This window comes from Wyeomyia smithii, chromosome 2 (genome assembly GCF_029784165.1).
Source record: "Wyeomyia smithii strain HCP4-BCI-WySm-NY-G18 chromosome 2, ASM2978416v1, whole genome shotgun sequence".
Taxonomy (NCBI): Eukaryota; Metazoa; Arthropoda; class Insecta; order Diptera; family Culicidae; genus Wyeomyia; species Wyeomyia smithii.
The window spans coordinates 231,761,691-231,779,850 of record NC_073695.1 but is presented as its reverse complement, the minus strand read 5'-3'; the positions used below and the strand labels follow the sequence as shown (position 1 = coordinate 231,779,850).

Genomic DNA, 18,160 nt, shown 5'->3' with positions numbered 1-18,160 from the left:
GCTCGCGTACTCTTTTACAGTCGCTGAGTAGCAATACAAACGAATTTCTGTGAGTCAGTGCGGGCTTGTTGATACTCAGGGGAATGCATCAAGAATAAAGAGTATCTCGAAACCGTGTGCACACACTTGACTAGCGTAGTATATGTTTCGTTCTCAAGCAGGAAGGAGGAGGAATGTTTTGTTTCACCCCCGCTTTGCAACGCTGTTTCCTGATGGAAGTATTCTGGACGTGGTCTATCCAAGGTAGTTTTACCCTATAAGGACCTGAGTTGAAATTCGATTAAGAATCGAAAAACAATGACTAAGAATACACATTTAAATTTACATTTTCGAAATAACATTTGAGTTCGGTTCATATGACCACCCACATGAGGCTTCGATATAATAGTACCGCTTCTTTGCACGCCAGCTCTCCGTACTGCACGCTCTAAGGCAATGATGAACAACAGGTTTTAGAACCGTCACTTCATTTAGACCATCCATCGTCAAGAATGGGTTTGAAATTACTCCCGCTATTCTGGAACATGATGAAAAACCGTTAAGGATGGCACGAATCAGCTTAATCAGTTTTGTTGGAAAAACGTGTTTCAGCATAATCTGACATAACTCGTTGCGCTTAACTGTATCGTATGCCGCTTTGAAATCCATAAACAGATGCCGATTTTGCAGGTTATTTATCTGAACTTGTCAAGGATTTGACGCAAGGTAAACATTTGGTCCATTGTAGATCGCCTAAACTCCCTGCCACTGCCTCAGTCTATGAAACAGAATGCGGAATCTTTAATCTAATAACTAGAATTCAGAAGTGGTATTGCTCGATTTTTACAGCCATCGAGTCGGTGGCTCTTTTTATAGGCTGAGTTCCGTCTAATCACTCCGCTGATAGCTTGTCTTCGGCCCAAACTTTTAAGCTGCTCATACCCGGCTTTTGAAAATTCGGCATGGTGTTTAAGAAGATTAAAAGTCTGTAGTGTACGAAATAGGACACAAATATCAAGTAATGATAGCAATCTGGGACAATATACTTTATTGCTCAGAAGCTCAGCGATAAATATTGCCTACTGTATCTGTATCTTTCGTCGACGAGCTAGGGTGTTATGCCTTGGCAAGTTTTTCAAAGCAATACGGACAAACTTTTTCGGTTCGTAGACTCCAGGCCAGTTGATATAAAAGACAAACTAGTGAAGCACTCTCTATGATAGGTCGCACTGAAGAGCAGTATAGAACTTTTGAGCAATACAGGTTACAGAAATCTATGGTTATGTTGTTTATAAACCCCAACTGATTCATTCATTTCTACACCCCTGTTGAGCACGATTCCATCGATGTGATAGTTAAACATTATAGGCTGCTAATTCCTATGAAGCGTCATTACAGATAATTTAGGAATTTTTTTTTTTTTTTTTTTTTTTTTAAGGGGGGATTTGTTAGTAGCTTAAGTATTTATGATAAATATTAGTAAATAATGAGTATGTGTGTCCAATCACAAATGGTGACTTCTCAACACTGTTAGAAATTTGTAATTTTAATTGTTAGGATTTGTTTGCTTTCGCAATTAGGACTTATCATTCGTAAGGATTTAAACCTACTTGTCAGAAAAGGGGAAGTAAACTTACAACTAACTTAATTGCTAACTTATTGGCTATAAAGAGAGCTTATCGTAGCAATTGAGGATTGCAACGATTTTTGTCGAAAATTGTTAATAATTTTATTTGACATAGCTTCTAATGGTTCAACACCAGTAAGTCTATGTAATTCGAGTGTACCAAACCAAGGAGGACGCTTCAAAATCATTTTCAGAATTTTATTCTGAATCCTTTGGAGCGTTTTCTTCCTTGTTGAACAGCAACTTGACCAGATCGGTACAGCATAAAGCATTTCTGGTCTAAAAATTTGTTTGTAAATCAAAAGTTTGTTCTTTAAACAAAGTTTAGAATTCCTGTTAATGAGAGGATATAAACATCTCGTATATTTGATGCACTTGGCTTGTATACTCTCAATGTGCTCTTTGAAAATAAGTTTTTTATCATAAATTAGTCCCAAGTACTTAACCTTGTCGGACCAACTTAAAATAACCCCATTCATCTTGACAACGTGATTATTGTTTGGCTTGAGGAAAGAAGCCCTAGGCTTATGCGGAAAAATTATCATTTGAGTTTTAGAAGCATTGGGAGAGATTTTCCACTTTTGCAAGTAGGAAGAAAAAATATCTAAACTTTTCTGCAATCGACTGCATATGACACGAAGACTTTTTCCTTTTACGGAAATGCTTGTGTCATCGCAGAACAATGACTTTGTGCATCCTGGAGGCAAATCCGGAAGATCTGAAATGAATATGTTGTACAGGACTGGACCCAAGACTGAACCTTGAGGCACACCTGCTCTGACAGGAAATCTATCAGATTTTGAATTCTGATAGACAACCTGCAGAGTTCGATCAGTAAGATAATTTTTTAAAATTTTGATTAGGAAAATTGGAAAATTAAAAGTTTGCAATTTCGCAATCAAACCTTTATGCCAAACACTGTCGAATGCTTTTTCTATGTCTAAAAGAGCAGCTCCAGTGGAATAACCTTCAGATTTGTTAGCTCGTATCATATTAGTAACTCTGAGCAATTGATGAGTTGTGGAATGCCCATGGCGAAATCCAAACTGTTCATTTGCAAAAATTGAATTTTCGTTGATGTGTGACATCATTCTGTTAAGAATAACTCTCTCAAACAGTTTATTCATTGAAGAAAGCAAACTGATTGGTCGATAACTTGAAACTTCAGCTGGGTTCTTATCCGGTTTTAAAATGGGAGTAATTTTTGCATTTTTCCATAATTTGGGAAAATATGCAATTTTGAAGCAGCAATTGAAAATTTTCACTAAAAAATCCATTGTGCTCTCAGGGAGATGTTTGATTAGTATATTAAAGATTCCATCGTCACCAGGTGCTTTCATATTTTTGAAATTTTTAATAATTGATTTAATCTCATTGAAGTTAGTTTCAATTATTTCTGCAGGTAAAAAATTCTGGGAAGAAATTAAATCAAATTGACGTGTGACTTCATTTTCAATTGGACTCACAAAATTCAAATTTGAGTTATGAACACTTTCAAACTGCTGAGCAAGTCTTTGAGCCTTTTGGTCATTGGATACAAGAAAACGTTCACCATCTTTTAAAACTGGAATAGGCTTTGAAGGTTTCTTAAGAATCTTCGACAGCTTCCAAAATGGTTTTGAATATGGTTTCAATTTTTCAACTTTAGTCTCAAAATTTTGATTTCTCAGAAGAGTAAATCTATGTTTAATCTCTTTCTGTAAATCTTTATAATTAGTTTTAAAAACAGGGTCACGAGAACGTTGATATTGACGTCTGCGGACATTTTTCAAACGAATTAGAAGTTGAAGATTTTCGTCAATTATTGGTGAATCAAATTTCACTTGAGCCTTTGGAACAGAATAATTCCTGGCATCAACAATTGCACATTTTAATGCTTCCAAAGCGGAATCAATATTCACTTCGTTTTGCAAATCAAGCTCATTATTGAAATTTCTCTCAATATAATTTTTGTATCTTTCCCAATTAGCTTTGTTATAATTAAAAACAGAGCTCATAGGGTTTAAAACTGATTCATGTGATAAAGAAAAAGTTATTGGAAGATGGTCAGAATCAAAGTCAGCATGTGTGATCAAATCACTACATACATGACTTTGATCTGTCAGCACCAAATCAATTGTTGAAGGGTTTCTTACAGAAGAAAAGCATGTAGGACTATTCGGAGACAAAATAGAATAGTATCCTGAAGAACAATCATTGAATAAAATTTTGCCATTGGAATTACTTTGAGAATTATTCCATGAACAATGTTTAGCGTTAAAATCGCCGATTATGAAAAATTTCGAACGATTTCTGGTGAGTTTTTGTAAATCATTTTTAAAATAATTTTTGAGCTCGCGTGTGCATTGAAATGGTAAATATCCTGCGGCAATAAATAAAATCCCAAGTTCAGTTTGAACTTCAATTCCCAAAGTTTCAATAACTTTCGTCTCAAGATGGGGAAGAGCACGATGTTTGATTCGGCGATGAATAACAATTGCAACTCCACCGCCGGAACCCTGAATCCTATCATATCTATGAACCACGTAATTGGGATCATATTTTAATTTTATGTTAGGTTTCAAAAATGTTTCAGTAATAATTGCAATATGCACATTATTTACTGTTAAAAAATTAAAAAGCTCATTCTCATTGGCCTTCAATGAGCGAGCATTCCAATTTAATATTTTAATTGTTTTATTTAAAATCATTGCTAAATTTTAAATTAGAAACAATTTTAATAGTAAAATTTGTGCCTATTTGAATGGCTTCAAACATTGATTTTGCCTGCAACATGGCGTTCATAAGATCGAACATTGCCTGTTGCAAAAAAGAAAGTTTACCTGCCGTAATAGGCCCCAGGCAGTTGACATTAGAAAAAATATTTTCGGCAGCAATATTAGCTGGAGTAATAGGTGTACAATTATTTTCTAGCGTGTTTTGCTTACCCATATTAACGGTCATTCTCGAACTACCAACACTAGGCGGTATAATGTTCGAACTACCTGTAACCTGTGCATAAGTTAAACGGGTATGCAAAGGAGTAGGTAAACTATGCGTCACTGGTACGCTTGGAGAATTTTGTTTTGAAGTTGGTTTTTAATTGAGAAATTGAATTTTGTTTACCTTGCCTTGCCTTAACAATTGCTAAACGGACTGGGCATTGATAAAAATTTGACATATGGTTGCCGTTACAATTCGCACAGCGAAAATTTTTACTCTCTTTCACAGGACATGTGTCCTTTTTGTGAGAAGAGTCTCCACAATTAAGACATTTTTGGTCCATGTTACAGAATTTGGAACCATGGCCATAACGTTGGCAAGTACGGCATTGGGTGATATGCTTTTCACCTCCGCCATACTTCCTATAAGTTTCCCACTTTACACGCACATTATACAAAGCATGTGCTTTTTCAAAAAATTTTAAGTTGTTAACCTCATTGCGGTTAAAATGAATTAAATAATTAACAAGGGAAATTCCAGTTCTCTGACTGTTTTCGCCTCGTGATTTTTGTTTCATTAGAATTACTTGGGTAGGGGCTATGCCAAGTAATTCTGTTAAAGTAAGTTTGATCTCATCAACGGTTTGATCGTTGGTGAGACCTTTCAAGACAACCTTGAACGGCTTGGCGTTCTTGGTGTCATATGTAAAAAATTTGTACATCTTGTCAGTTAAATACTGAACAAGACGATCACGACCCTTTACTGAGTCGGCTAATAAGCGGCATTCACCTCTACGGCCAATTTGATAGGTAACTTTAACGTCAGAAACAAACGTTGAAAGTTCCTTTTTGAATATAATAAATTCAGAAGAAATAGTTACCACAATAGGTGGAACTTTCTCCTTTTTTAAAGATTTTATATTTTGTATAGTTTCATTATTGGTAACTTCCATTTCACCAGCTTCTTGCTCAGGCAAAATATCAAAAGGATTGTCACTACAGACACTCGATGTGTCAGAAAGAGATGCCTCTCTTTTCCTCCCCGCAGCGATGCGAGGTTTCTTTTTCCGTCCAGCCATTTCAGGTGATACGAAAAAAGTTGAAACAAATGTTAAATTCAAAAGTAGGTAGTCTTGAGAAAGACTGATGGGAAATAACTTTCAGGTAGTCTTTAAAAGACACACTGACAAAACACAAACTTTGAAGCTATAGGCAGTCAAAGACCAGTCCACAAGCAACCGAAAAAACGTCTGATCTGTAGGACAGTTCAAGACGCACTGATAATTTAGGAATGCTGACAATTAGTTCATTACGATGGCACCATTCTATAAATATAGCCAGTAACTTCTGCAACCGAGGACAATCTTCTATGCACTCCATGATGAAATATAGTTATGGGTCATAAGTTTAGACCCATTACCAAGCAAAATATCGACGTCATTTGAAACTATTGTAAACAGCAACGGTCACAAGTTACTTTCTAGGGGTACATCCTTCAAGTTAACAAACCAAGTGTATTTCAGCTCGGTTTGTTAATTTGAAGGATGTACCCCAGTCCCAATTTTACACGAAGTGATCGGTTATACAGGTATGACTAAGACATGAAACTAACCTGTCGGAGGCACCAAGCAGGTTATTTCGAACAATATCGATGCAGCCGACTGTTGCGTATGCTTCGATGCAAAAATATGCGTAATCTGATGCAATTGGTCGTAATTATAAAAATTCCCAAAAAATTCAGAGTTATGAGTAGAAGTGTCTTTGCTGCACAAATCGAAATTTCTCCATAAAGTAAGTAAAAATAGAGCTTTAACTTGGACAACGTGCTCATAATATGTGCATAATAGACCCAAAAGTCTCAAATGAGGATTGGTAATCTTAACCTTCAAAGTTTTCTTGAAAATCGAAAAACAGATTTCCGACGCAAATTTTCAAACGCGTTTTTCTCGAAACTATGATTTTTGAGTTGTGCCAGTATTGCACGAAACCGACGATAAATATAGTCCTGCGTAGTGAATGACAGCAGCACTGGAATTGCTGGTTTTTTATATTCTTGTTATTTGTTTGATACAAATTTTTCGTTATGTTCATTTTGGCTCGCACGTTTGACAGCTGTTTTGGCTCGCTGCAATTTAGTCCGCAGGTCTATATATATATATATATATATATAGTGTCTATAGTCGCAATCTGTTTTCAAAATAAGACTCGACATTTTTCAATCGTACAGTTACAATTTTCTGCAGTTTGGTAGACGCGTAGCTAATGTTCCAAGCGATTGCTAAAAGAATGAAGGTAATCCGTTGAAAACTAGCCGAGACTTAGGCATTTGAAATTGAACAAATTTTATAATATGTTTCGGTTTTAAATTTTCATTTTACACACCCATGCAACCTTTTATTTTGGAGGATATAATCTGGAAAAAGAACTCCACTTGATTAGTTATGTAACCAGCAGAACTCCTATTGCATTCAAATTCTTATGTTCTCGAATTGCATCGTAGCATAGCAACAACGTGAACACTCGTATTCGAATGCAAAACATTCGCAAAAGCAAGTCAATGTGAGCGGTTTCCATGCATGATTTCGGATACAAGTAAAGTATTTGACCTCTCAGACTCGTATACACTCAACCACGATATGTTTGATCGAGCGTCAACACCTGAGTTGAGTTTTTCTACGTTATAATAGAATACTAACGGATACAGCACTGTTGTATATTATTAATATCTGAGAAATAGCGATATAAATTTTTGATGTAGATGATTTTTTAAGTTTTTTTTATTTTTATTTAATAAATGAAAAAATACTCTTATAACATTGGCCTTGTATGTGTTACCTGCAGTTTCTCCAAATAGAGCAAACATTATGTGACCTAATAAAATTTGATTGACAAGTTCATTAAGCAGACAATGTGTACTGCAGGGGAAGCGAAAAATAAGCTAACTGGAAATATGATACAGATTTGGAAAAATATACCGTATCCCGACGGGATGGGGTTTGATTGCCCAATTCATTAAATTTTTTGAAATTTTTTTATATTTTTGAGCATCCGTTTGTTCTCAGCCGGATTTTTAGAACGAAGCCTTTCTTTCCGTTAACGATCACCAACAATTTCATCCAGAATTTGATGGTTTGTTTTCCTTTCTCAATTTCAGGCGGTGGCACACCAAGGACGACTGTTGCCTGTACATGCTTTTCGAGTACGTCAGTGGAGGCGAGCTATTTTCCTACCTGCGGAATGCCGGACGATTCGACAACGCTACCGCAAACTTTTACGCGTGCGAAATCGTACTGGCCCTGGAATACCTGCACACGTTGTCCGTCGTGTACCGGGATCTGAAGCCGGAAAATCTGCTGCTAGATCGGGACGGACACCTAAAAATCACCGATTTCGGATTTGCCAAAAAACTGAAGGACCGCACCTGGACGCTGTGCGGAACACCCGAGTACCTAGCACCGGAGATCATCCAATCCAAGGGACACAACAAAGCGGTCGACTGGTGGGCCTTAGGTTGGTAACAAAGTGGGCGATAAATCTTTCTCATTTGTTGTTACGCCGAAAGGTGCTCGCAGCTCTAATCTTGGTTTAAGTCTTTGGAATGTGGCGGCCGCCCGGGAGCGTGCCAACAATGAGTGGGAAAAGTCCTACTACCGACGATGATTTATGTACCCGAACTTTAGATGACACCCGCCGATGCGCACGATATGAGCATACATTAATTCACAGATTTTGCAGCTTCCGTGATCTGCACTAACCTGTTCAATTCCACCAGTCATAACACGAGTGGAGAGTGTTCCATTCGCGTACTCTGTGAGATACTAATCTACTATTTTTGCACTGGCACCATTTCGGCCAAGTAGTTAAAATGCTTCCCCCGAATGTGTAATTGATTAATAACTGTAGCCGTGATACGTAAAACTGAGCAAGCTGACGGTTCTTAATTTCCTCTGCCCGTCTTTTGTAGGTGTTCTGATCTACGAGATGCTCGTCGGTTATCCACCTTTCTACGATGACAATCCGTTTGGAATTTACGAGAAAATTCTCAGCGGCAAAATCGAGTGGTCCCGGCACATCGAGCCGATCGCGAAGGACTTGATCAAAAAGCTGCTGGTGCTGGACCGAACCAAACGGTTGGGCAATATGAAGGTGAGCGTTTACTGTGTGTCCGCTCGGTTGAATGATTTAAATCATGAGTTTTTTTTTTATTTTAGAACGGAGCAGATGACATTAAGCGGCACCGATGGTTTAAGCATCTCGACTGGGATATCGTAATCAAGAGACAGCTGAAGGTAAGCTTTTCTCGGTACGGCATGAAACTATGGTCGAACTGATTTTGGTCGCTAATTGGGTAACATAATTTTCGAATAGAAACAACTATTTCCATTGAAATGAGATTGATTGGAACATCAGCAGCAAACTTCGTAGGCTGCAAAAAGTGTAATGGTCATTTTAATGTTTTTGTTTGAAATAATAATAAGAATCATTTTACTTTTTAGAGTGAAATCTCTGTTTCTTTCACTTCAATCATTTCTAAGAATTTTGATTTATTATTATTGAAAATGTGCGTGAACTGTATGTGTCTTTAATCACATGGTTTGATGGTACAAATTGTTGAAGATCCTTGCTCATTTCACACGTTTTACATTTTTTCAACATTTTTACATTCTTTTAATGAATTTCACGTTTTCAATCATGTTTATACATTTCCGAAAGATTTTCAGTAAATTTTCGAGACATTTCTGATATGATTATTTTTCACGTATTTTTGAAACATTTCAGATACATATTTATAATATCTTTGATTTATTATTATTACAAATGGTTCAAAATTTCTGCAAATTTTTCACAGCTTTTGACACATTTTAGACAACATTTCAGCATATATTTTGGTGCATGGGTTGTTCACACGACTTTAGCTCAAATTTGGGGGAATTATCCATCCAGGTTCAATTTGTAAAAATCCAATTCTCGTGTCAATTGAAATACCCTCCGCTCTGTAAGACCCCACGGTGCTCCCACAGTCCGTTATTATAAAAAAATGCACCAAAAAATTTGAGTACACCATTCGATTCGTTATGACGTCCAGAATCTCAGGTCAAAATTTCAAAATCAACGTACATTTTTGAGTAATGCCATTTTGAAGGTCGTAAAGTACAAAAAAGTGATATTAAAACGACAAAATACTCAATGTAAAGCACGTTTTTCAACCACAATTTTATGAAACAACTTCCGAAATAGTTTCTACACATTTCAAGTATTATATTCAAGACATTTACAATTGGTGGAAAGATTTATTTGAAAATCCCACAGTGCACAGTGGTCTAAATTCGAAAAATCGTGATCGTTCTAGATTTGACTATGAAAAATTGATGTTATGTACTCAATGTCTTCAAAATATTTTTTCTAATTTGCAATATACCGGATTGCTTCTTTCAGCAAAGTTGTGGAAAATTTTAAAAGAAAAACAATTGCTGAATACTGCGATGTCCTATTTGAACACGACAAAATAGAGTTTTTTTGTGGAACACCCTTTCTTAAAATTAGTTTTTTGTCTATAATTTCGTCTGTAATGGTTAAAACAATGCAAAATGATCTGAAAATTTATGCATTCAACTAAGCTTTCCTCTAGACTTTGTAAAATTTATTGTTTTGATAATCACAGAAAATTTATAGAGAAAAAACTGATTTTAAGGAGGGGTGTTCCACAAAAAACTCTATAAAAGTATTCGTTGCCGTGAAAATCCGCCAATTCTTCGCAGTTCGGCAGTGTATGTTCATGAGAACAGTTTTAAAAAATGTCGGTGTTGAAAAATCTCATGATGTACGGAACGGATGAAAGCTCATCCGGAAAGGTTTCGGACGAAGAAACTGCAGCCGGGACCGCAGTTGGTTCATCCGACAAGAAATGTCAAGGTGATTAAAATTCGTTTGAGGTTCGAGCACCACCTTAGGTGATATCGTGGAACGATTTCCTGGATTCTGATGGAAGTTTTTTTCGGTACTGAAGATTTTCCGGATAGATCCATGAAGAAGCGAACCAAGAAAAAAAATGGACTTGAACTCGTATTAACAGAAAATTGCTGCACATAAATTCATCACCATTTCAAACGAAAAAATAATCCCAGTACAGTAACTATTCGCTAACTGGGCACGCTTTAACTGGGCTTCTTTTTAACTGGGCGCTCGCTAACTGGGAGGATTCCCAATTAAAAAGACAACAAACGTCAAATATCTAAACGAACGGGGGGCATGTGGATTGGGAACGAAAACTGAAAAATTAAAGTTTTTCTAATCGAGCATATTTAAAATACAAAAACAATAATATAGCTGATAAATGTACTCGCTACCAAAGTTTGGAAGCTTTTTTTGAGAGATAAGTTTGTAGTTGTGGCTTCTCTATTTTGTGATCAACTTGAGAACGAAAGCCTTTTATGAAGTTGTCGCGAAGCAGCGTTATCCATCGAACTCCCCCTCGGCGTTGAGATGATATCCCAGTTAGCGAGCTGATTTCAATAACTGGGAAGTGCTCGTCGCCCAGTTAGCGAACAGTTGCTGTAATTGAAAATTGTTACTAGATAACTTATTTTCATATAAACGGTCATATCGAACTTCTCTTCTCCACTTCCCATCCATTTTATTTTTTCAATGCGACTGACTTGCGATTACTTTTCATAATGGGACAATTCGCATTGGTATTGATTTCCACTTTTGTTGAACAAACCACTATTTTTTATCGGTACATCTAAAAACACACTCAATAATAGACCAAAGTACGATGCTAACTCAAAATTGACAAAATTACAGATGGAACTGACTTGCGGTTACCGACAGTTCAGTTGTACCTTAATCATTTCTCGCGTAATTTTTCTATCCGTGTAAGTTGAAAAATGTTAACAAACGAGGTTTCGAAGTTATGCTATTATGCAACCTGTGATGAATACGTTTACTTGCTCAAATTTGCGAAAACTAACTTTTCGAAACTTTTAAACAATTGTGACATAACGACCGAACTATCCTGCTTACACTTTTCTACTTACACCCTTTTGCCAGCAAACCGACACATTTGCGAAATGAATAGACTATCTCACCGAATCTCTTTAACCTCACTTTTCTGACAGTTAGTGGTAACTTTGTTTACGTTCTTGAAATTTTGTTTTTTTTCTAATGGATCAATCGCGCGCGTAGTGGAAATGCAGCACAACATTCAAAGGGCATTTTGATCACGATTGAAATGATCTGCTGTAATTAAGAACAAAACTGCATCACCCGAAGGTAAACAATGTTACCAGTAGCTGTCAAACTCAGGTGCGTGACGTCACCGTTCGATGGTCTATTGATATCTCAGACACGCTCTCATAAACGACGAAACTGACGCGGAAAACACCACCACTTGGATTTTGTTTATGTTTTACTCGACGCAAGTGAATTTTAAAGACACTAAACGACGCAAACAAAATGACGTTTATAACTAACGATTTTCAATCTCACGAATTTCACACAACATTTTGACGGTTATAACGCACCAGCACACAGCATACCGTTACGCTAGAGTGCCTGTATACAGAGTGGCGACACTGTCAACATTGGAACAAAAAATATCTGTCAGTGTCCATTCCAATCGATCAAACAATCTACTAAACTCGTGCGGAGAAAAGAGAAAATATGTTCAGTGCTACCACAAGTATAGATGACAGTTCTACACACAGCAAATTTTCATTGCTGGAAACCAGCGAAATTTTGCTGATTTTTGGTGTGCTGTGTTTCCAGCAATCTGTTCAGCAAAATGAAATTTGCTGATTATTCAGTAATGCTCAATTGCATAAAAGTGACAGATTGTTTGCTGCATGTTCAGTAAAACAAAATGCAACATGCTGGTTGTCAGCTATGACAATTTGCTGTACATTCAGCAAAGCATAAATCAATTTACTGGTTAACCAGTTAGTTCAAGGGAACCATGTTTCCCTCAGGCACCAGCTTCCAGGGCCGGCGGTTCATGTGGGTAGTGTGGGTAGTAGTACCCACTCGGAAAATGTCTCTGTGGGTACTTACCCACTCAGAATTATCCGCCTCCATTGCTTACTACCCACTCGGGAAAATAATGTGACGCCGGCCCTGCCAGCTTCCATCCGACCATCGGATCATAGCCAAATTACTGTTGAACTAGAGATGTATGATTATAATTTCAACCTTTGAGTTCATCTAGCCCAGCAGTGACTTAGCTATGGTCCCATATCCGCTATCAGGAGCTTAGCGATGATCCCGTACCAGCTGCACAACGATTTGGCGCGTTTTACTAATGACAGCTTGACGTAAGATATTTTGACATATCAATTCTTTTGCTGGATTCCAGCAAACATTAATTCACTGTTTTCTGTTCAGCAAATCGATTTGCTGTATTTTCGCGAATCACTGAATCGATTACTGGTTTTCAGTAAATTTATCAATGAAATACTGGTTTACAGCAAAATTAAAAATACTGAACGAAATTCAGTAAATTGTAGAACTGAATTACAGTAAACTTTTGAAAAAAAATGCTGTGATTCAGTAAACAAGTGATTTGCTGATACACTTTCAGCAATATCTTTTGCTGAACCATAAAGGGAAATTTTGGTGTGCAAGGTATGCTATTCACGTCAATACAATAGTATTAGTGAGCGTTATGAACTTTTTCAGAATTTGGTTTGAAATTTGAAATGATTATGCATTTTAAACTAAACTTATAAAACATACTTTCCTGAAAAGTTATAGAAATGATGTTGAAACATGTTTTATTTGTGAGAAATACATAAACATGCTGGGGTTTAGGTAAAATATGCTGTTTTTCATCATACCTTCTTGCACTTTTTGTTTTTTTTCTTGTACTCTAATAGCGCTTCTAAATAGAGTCGCTTATGTTTCATACAGTAACAAAAGTCATGAGCTATGACAATGACTAAGATAATGCTCCAACTATTAGAAATATAGCATTTTTATGTATTTTATTTCGACATATTGTCGCAATTTTTCACACTAAATCTAAATTAATATCAATTTCTAGTGTTTTTCAACTGGAGATTCACTCTCCAACTAAAAAAAAAACAAATATACATTAACATAAAACGAGAAATTTCCAAAAATGTTCCGAATTCCATACAAAACGCGAAATTTTTCATAACGATATTTGTTTGTGTGCGTGGATAGACAAAAATGTAGCATACCTTGTAGAACTGTCATCTATACTTGGAGTGCTACCAGTGTTCGCAGTGTTACCTTGGATGACATGACTCTACGTTACACGCTCGTGAAAAGTAACACGGCGAATGAATTAATTTTAATTCAATTTCATAAGTTGCATGGAAACGTCAAAAAATGAATACCGCATTTGGTGATTCTGTGTAATTTTTACACTGATTTTAGATTAATCTAGAATAACCCATTATTGAATTTACCACTATAACTCAATTTTGAGTACCAAGCATGAAAAAACGAAACCATTATTTGACACGAGTGAAAAGGCGGCACCATGATTCAACATTTGTGCGCCATTATTTAGCCTTTGCGGCCGTGTTATCTGTTCTTGTGGCTGTTTGAGTGATTCCAAAAAATGAGAATCGCTAGGAAGGTGGTCACGGACATTTTAAAAAACTTTAAGGTACACATATAAACTTTTTTCATTATTCATTCTAAAGAACCAAGAGTTTTCAGGTTGTTCGTGTCATCAGGAAGATTGTGGGAGAGTAAAATATCAAGTGGTTATGCATCACAAAAAAAGAGCAAAATATACTTAAAAAATAAATATAATTAGACACCGTTCAGATAGAATGTAACCTAAGTTTTGTTTTGTTCTGACTGTTACCGGCACAAATCTCCCTCTCTACGCTAACATCGCATTTAAAACTGAGTGGTTTTCAATTCATAAACTGAGTACTTTCAAATTCTGAAAATGGTTAGTTTTAAATTCAAAAATGAATATTTTTCTATTCAAAAATTTGATAGTTTCAAAATTTAAATCTGTGTAGGTTTTAATTTTAAAACTGAGTAGTTTTAAATTCAATAAATGGATAATTTTGTACACATAAACTGATATTTTTTAAGAACTAAATGAGTTTTATTAAACACAAAAAATGAGTTCAATTGTATACATCATTCTGAAAAATAAATACACAGTATTTGCCTATTCGCGTTGACGGTGTTGCTGATACTTGTTTGGTTTTTGCGTGCGAAAAAGAAGGAAGGAAATATTTTTGCTTTTGTCATCACGCACATTTTGACAATTGCATATGAGAGTTCACGTAGGTGCGAACAGCCTTCGAAATCTCTTTCAACGCGAATAACCCGAATACTATGGGTTACTCAATTTTGAATACCAACAGAGTTACTCAATTTTCGTGTTGTTCCACTTTTTATGGAAATGAATTGTTTTCTAATCATTTTTGAATTCATTTTAGGGAGCGTGTATGTCAAACGCCTGCTGACATTATGACTTATGAAAAGGGCGTGTTTACGTTTGGCTGAAACAAAGTGTTGCATACTACATTTTTTGCTAAAAACTTATTCATTTTCAAACAAAATAAGAGTCTTCAACACAGTAATGTAAAACATTAGTCAACAATGTTGTATTTCTATAAATACATACTTCTAGCATTCATTTAAATATTGTTTCGTTTTTAAATAGGTTTCAAAATGTTGAGTGAAAACCTTCAAAGTTGATTTTCTCAGTTCGATGCGAATGTTAGATTGGTCGAATTAAAAAAATACGCGAAATTTCTTTACTTTTCAAGCCCTTCAACTGTCAAAATCAAAGCAAGAGACCTCGATTAGTTTTTATTTGACTCACAAAGTGTTCGAAAGTGAAAGAAATGTTTTTCTATTGTGAGCGACGGATCACACACAGCGTCATTATAACCTGTCTATTGAAAATGACTTTGTCAGGCAGACTTGGCAAAGCACGCACTGCACTAGAAGCGGAGACAAAAAAGTAGCATGTGTTCGAGCTGGATGCTTTGTTCGACGATTCGGTACGCAACAAATAAAGAACAGCACCACACAGCGAATATCTTTTTGTTAGTGTCTTTACTGAATTTTGCTAGCCCATTTTTGCTTTGTGGAGTCTCCATCTTTTTGAAGTACTCTGATTTTTCTTTATCCCGATCCATCAATCCACACGTAGCACAGCAAACATCAAAGCTCAATCAAATTAGACGTGATGGACCATGCGTAGACGGGTCAAAACAAAAACAAAGGTTCAAAGTGCCTCCCGGTGATAATGGTGCTTATTACGGGAGTCACTTCACGGTAAAATCAGAGTCAAGTTAACAAAATCCTATTACGGGACTCACGTAAGTGAGAAAAACGTCGCAAAGTGACATCTGCCGCGGAATCTGGGTTATTATGAGTGTCATATCAGTGAAGTGAGAACGGAAGAAGCGACGTTTCGCGTGGAATTATTTCACGACCATTTTGAACGGTGAAATGATTCCACGAAGATGCAATAAGTCTTAAAGTTGATTGATTTGTGAGCTTTTGGTAAATATTGGATTTATTCTTCAATAACGAAACGAATCAGAATTTGATCCGTGCCTGAAAGCGGTCAAATTTTCATTTTTTTGCCCGATGAAAAAAATGCAAACTAGTTCAGGAAATTTTCGATCCCGAAAAAAACATTTTTTTTTGATACCGAATGTCTTAGAAATGCAGAACACGTCAAGATCTGGTGTTAACTAAAAAAACGGGAAAAACCGACTTTCTGGGACTTGGAGATTTTTGAGCTGGGAAACGATCTCATTTCACTTGTCCTATTCTCAATTTCACTAAACTGTCAATCTCGCTACACGGAGGTGATTTTTGTCATCTCACTTGAGGTGGAATCGGGAATAGGTCTAAAAAAGTGAAGTGAGCGTGAGAGTGAAATATATTTCACCGTGAAGTGACTCCCGTAATAAGCACCAATAATAAGGTTACCGCACTGCATACGTAGCTTCTTTAGCACTTGTACTGAGTTGGTGCTTGCTACAATTGTCACATGGAAAAATAATACGCTCATTTTGCTGGGTGCCAATAATTTGGCGATGTCACCGAGCGGCTCGGAGCGGCGCTTTTAACAAGTCTAGGGATACCATTTGGTCGAAATTAGAAATCAGGACACCTTTTCTCGGCACAAATTTGACTTAGCCATTCTATTCTTGGGTGTATGAGCAAATATAACACGTAATATGTGATTTACCTTTTAACATACAATATTAAACTCTTTTATTTACTGTACATTGAGTAAATTAGTTTTTTATTTTGTTTTTTACGCGTTGATATGCACCTCATAGAAAGACGCGGTAATTAAAAAATCCTTCAATTTAAAAATCCGCGTGAAAAAATAATTCGTAAATCTGTGTAGAAAAACACATAGTAAAAAAGCTGCGTGTATCTCTGACGAGTCACTTTCATCAAACCATTTTAAATTGTTACGCATTAGTAGATATTTCAAAAATTCAACAAACGTAAACTGTTTCAACTTAATTCAACAAATGCCAGATGCTTAATGGTAACGGTCAACGCGTGAAAGATTCTTCTTATTACTCTGCTGAGATTCAACGAATGAAAAAAAATTCGATCGCAGTGAGCGTTGCGACCTGGAATCGAAAACACTTATTGAGCAATTTTCAAAAATTCTGCTCATTACCACACAACAATATTAAATATCTCAAGAAAATCAGGACAAATGTTAAAATATAAAAAATTAATCCGGACGCCCAAATAGAACTCCGAAATCAGGACATGTCCTGCTAAATCAGGACGGATGGTATAAGCAAGTCGGTTGTCAGGCTCTTATCTGAACCATGATTTTATTGAAAATTTGTTGGTTGGGTTTAAAACTTAATAGAATCAGGACCATTAGATGTTAAAGGACGTAGGTATGGGTTTATTCTCAAGCTCTCTACGTACCCATTCTTCTCGTTGAACTTTATAATACTGTAACTAACTCTTGGCAAAATAAGTTCCTCTTTTGCTGAAACTGATCAGACGTTTACACATAGTTGAAATTTCTCCAGGTAATTAGAATTGGCGAAATTTGGCAGGAACAACGAGGTTTTGCCATAGTAGAACAGTTAGTGTAATAGCAAGCGTTGAAAAACGTACACACAAGCTCGGATAAATAATAAGCATATGGCATATGCTGCATATCACTTATTCTCAATAGAGGTTTTGTTAATAATAGAAGTGCAGCAGGCATCCGGGCAAAATCAAAATAAATCAACCTTTCTGGTCGCAGTGATGAAACCATACAGGAAAAATATGAAAGCAATATAGATTTTTCAATTTATTGAAATATCACATTTAAATTCCAATAAAATTCAAACTTTTCAAAGTTACGTTTTGCTTTTGTCAAGAACTTTACAAAACAGACATTCGAAAATAATGTACGAACCAGTGACAAAAAAGTCCGGTCACACAGGAAAATCTCAATATTTCAATGAATAAGAAGAAAATCTGAATTTGGTTTTCATAGCTTTTTCAGTAACTCATAAAGATACTTCACAGACGATATCTCGGAATAACACCACCTTTCTTTGATCGAACCAGCTTCAGACGTCTCGGAAAGTTGTCGCAAGCGGCGCGCACTTGCTCCATGGGCATCTCGTCCCAGATTTTCGTGATAACT

At 36.2% G+C, this 18,160-nt stretch overlaps 1 protein-coding gene across 1 annotated transcript in view; it reads left to right on the top strand.

The window, feature by feature from the left end:
* Positions 1-18,160, top strand: part of LOC129724490 (cAMP-dependent protein kinase catalytic subunit PRKX) — a 187,918-nt gene that overhangs the window by 167,615 nt on the left and 2,143 nt on the right. The window contains exons 5-7 of the mRNA XM_055679437.1: positions 7,682-8,037; positions 8,492-8,673; positions 8,739-8,816. Of these exons, the coding sequence (XP_055535412.1) occupies positions 7,682-8,037; positions 8,492-8,673; positions 8,739-8,816 (616 nt within the window). The remainder of the gene's footprint in view (positions 1-7,681; positions 8,038-8,491; positions 8,674-8,738; positions 8,817-18,160) is intronic.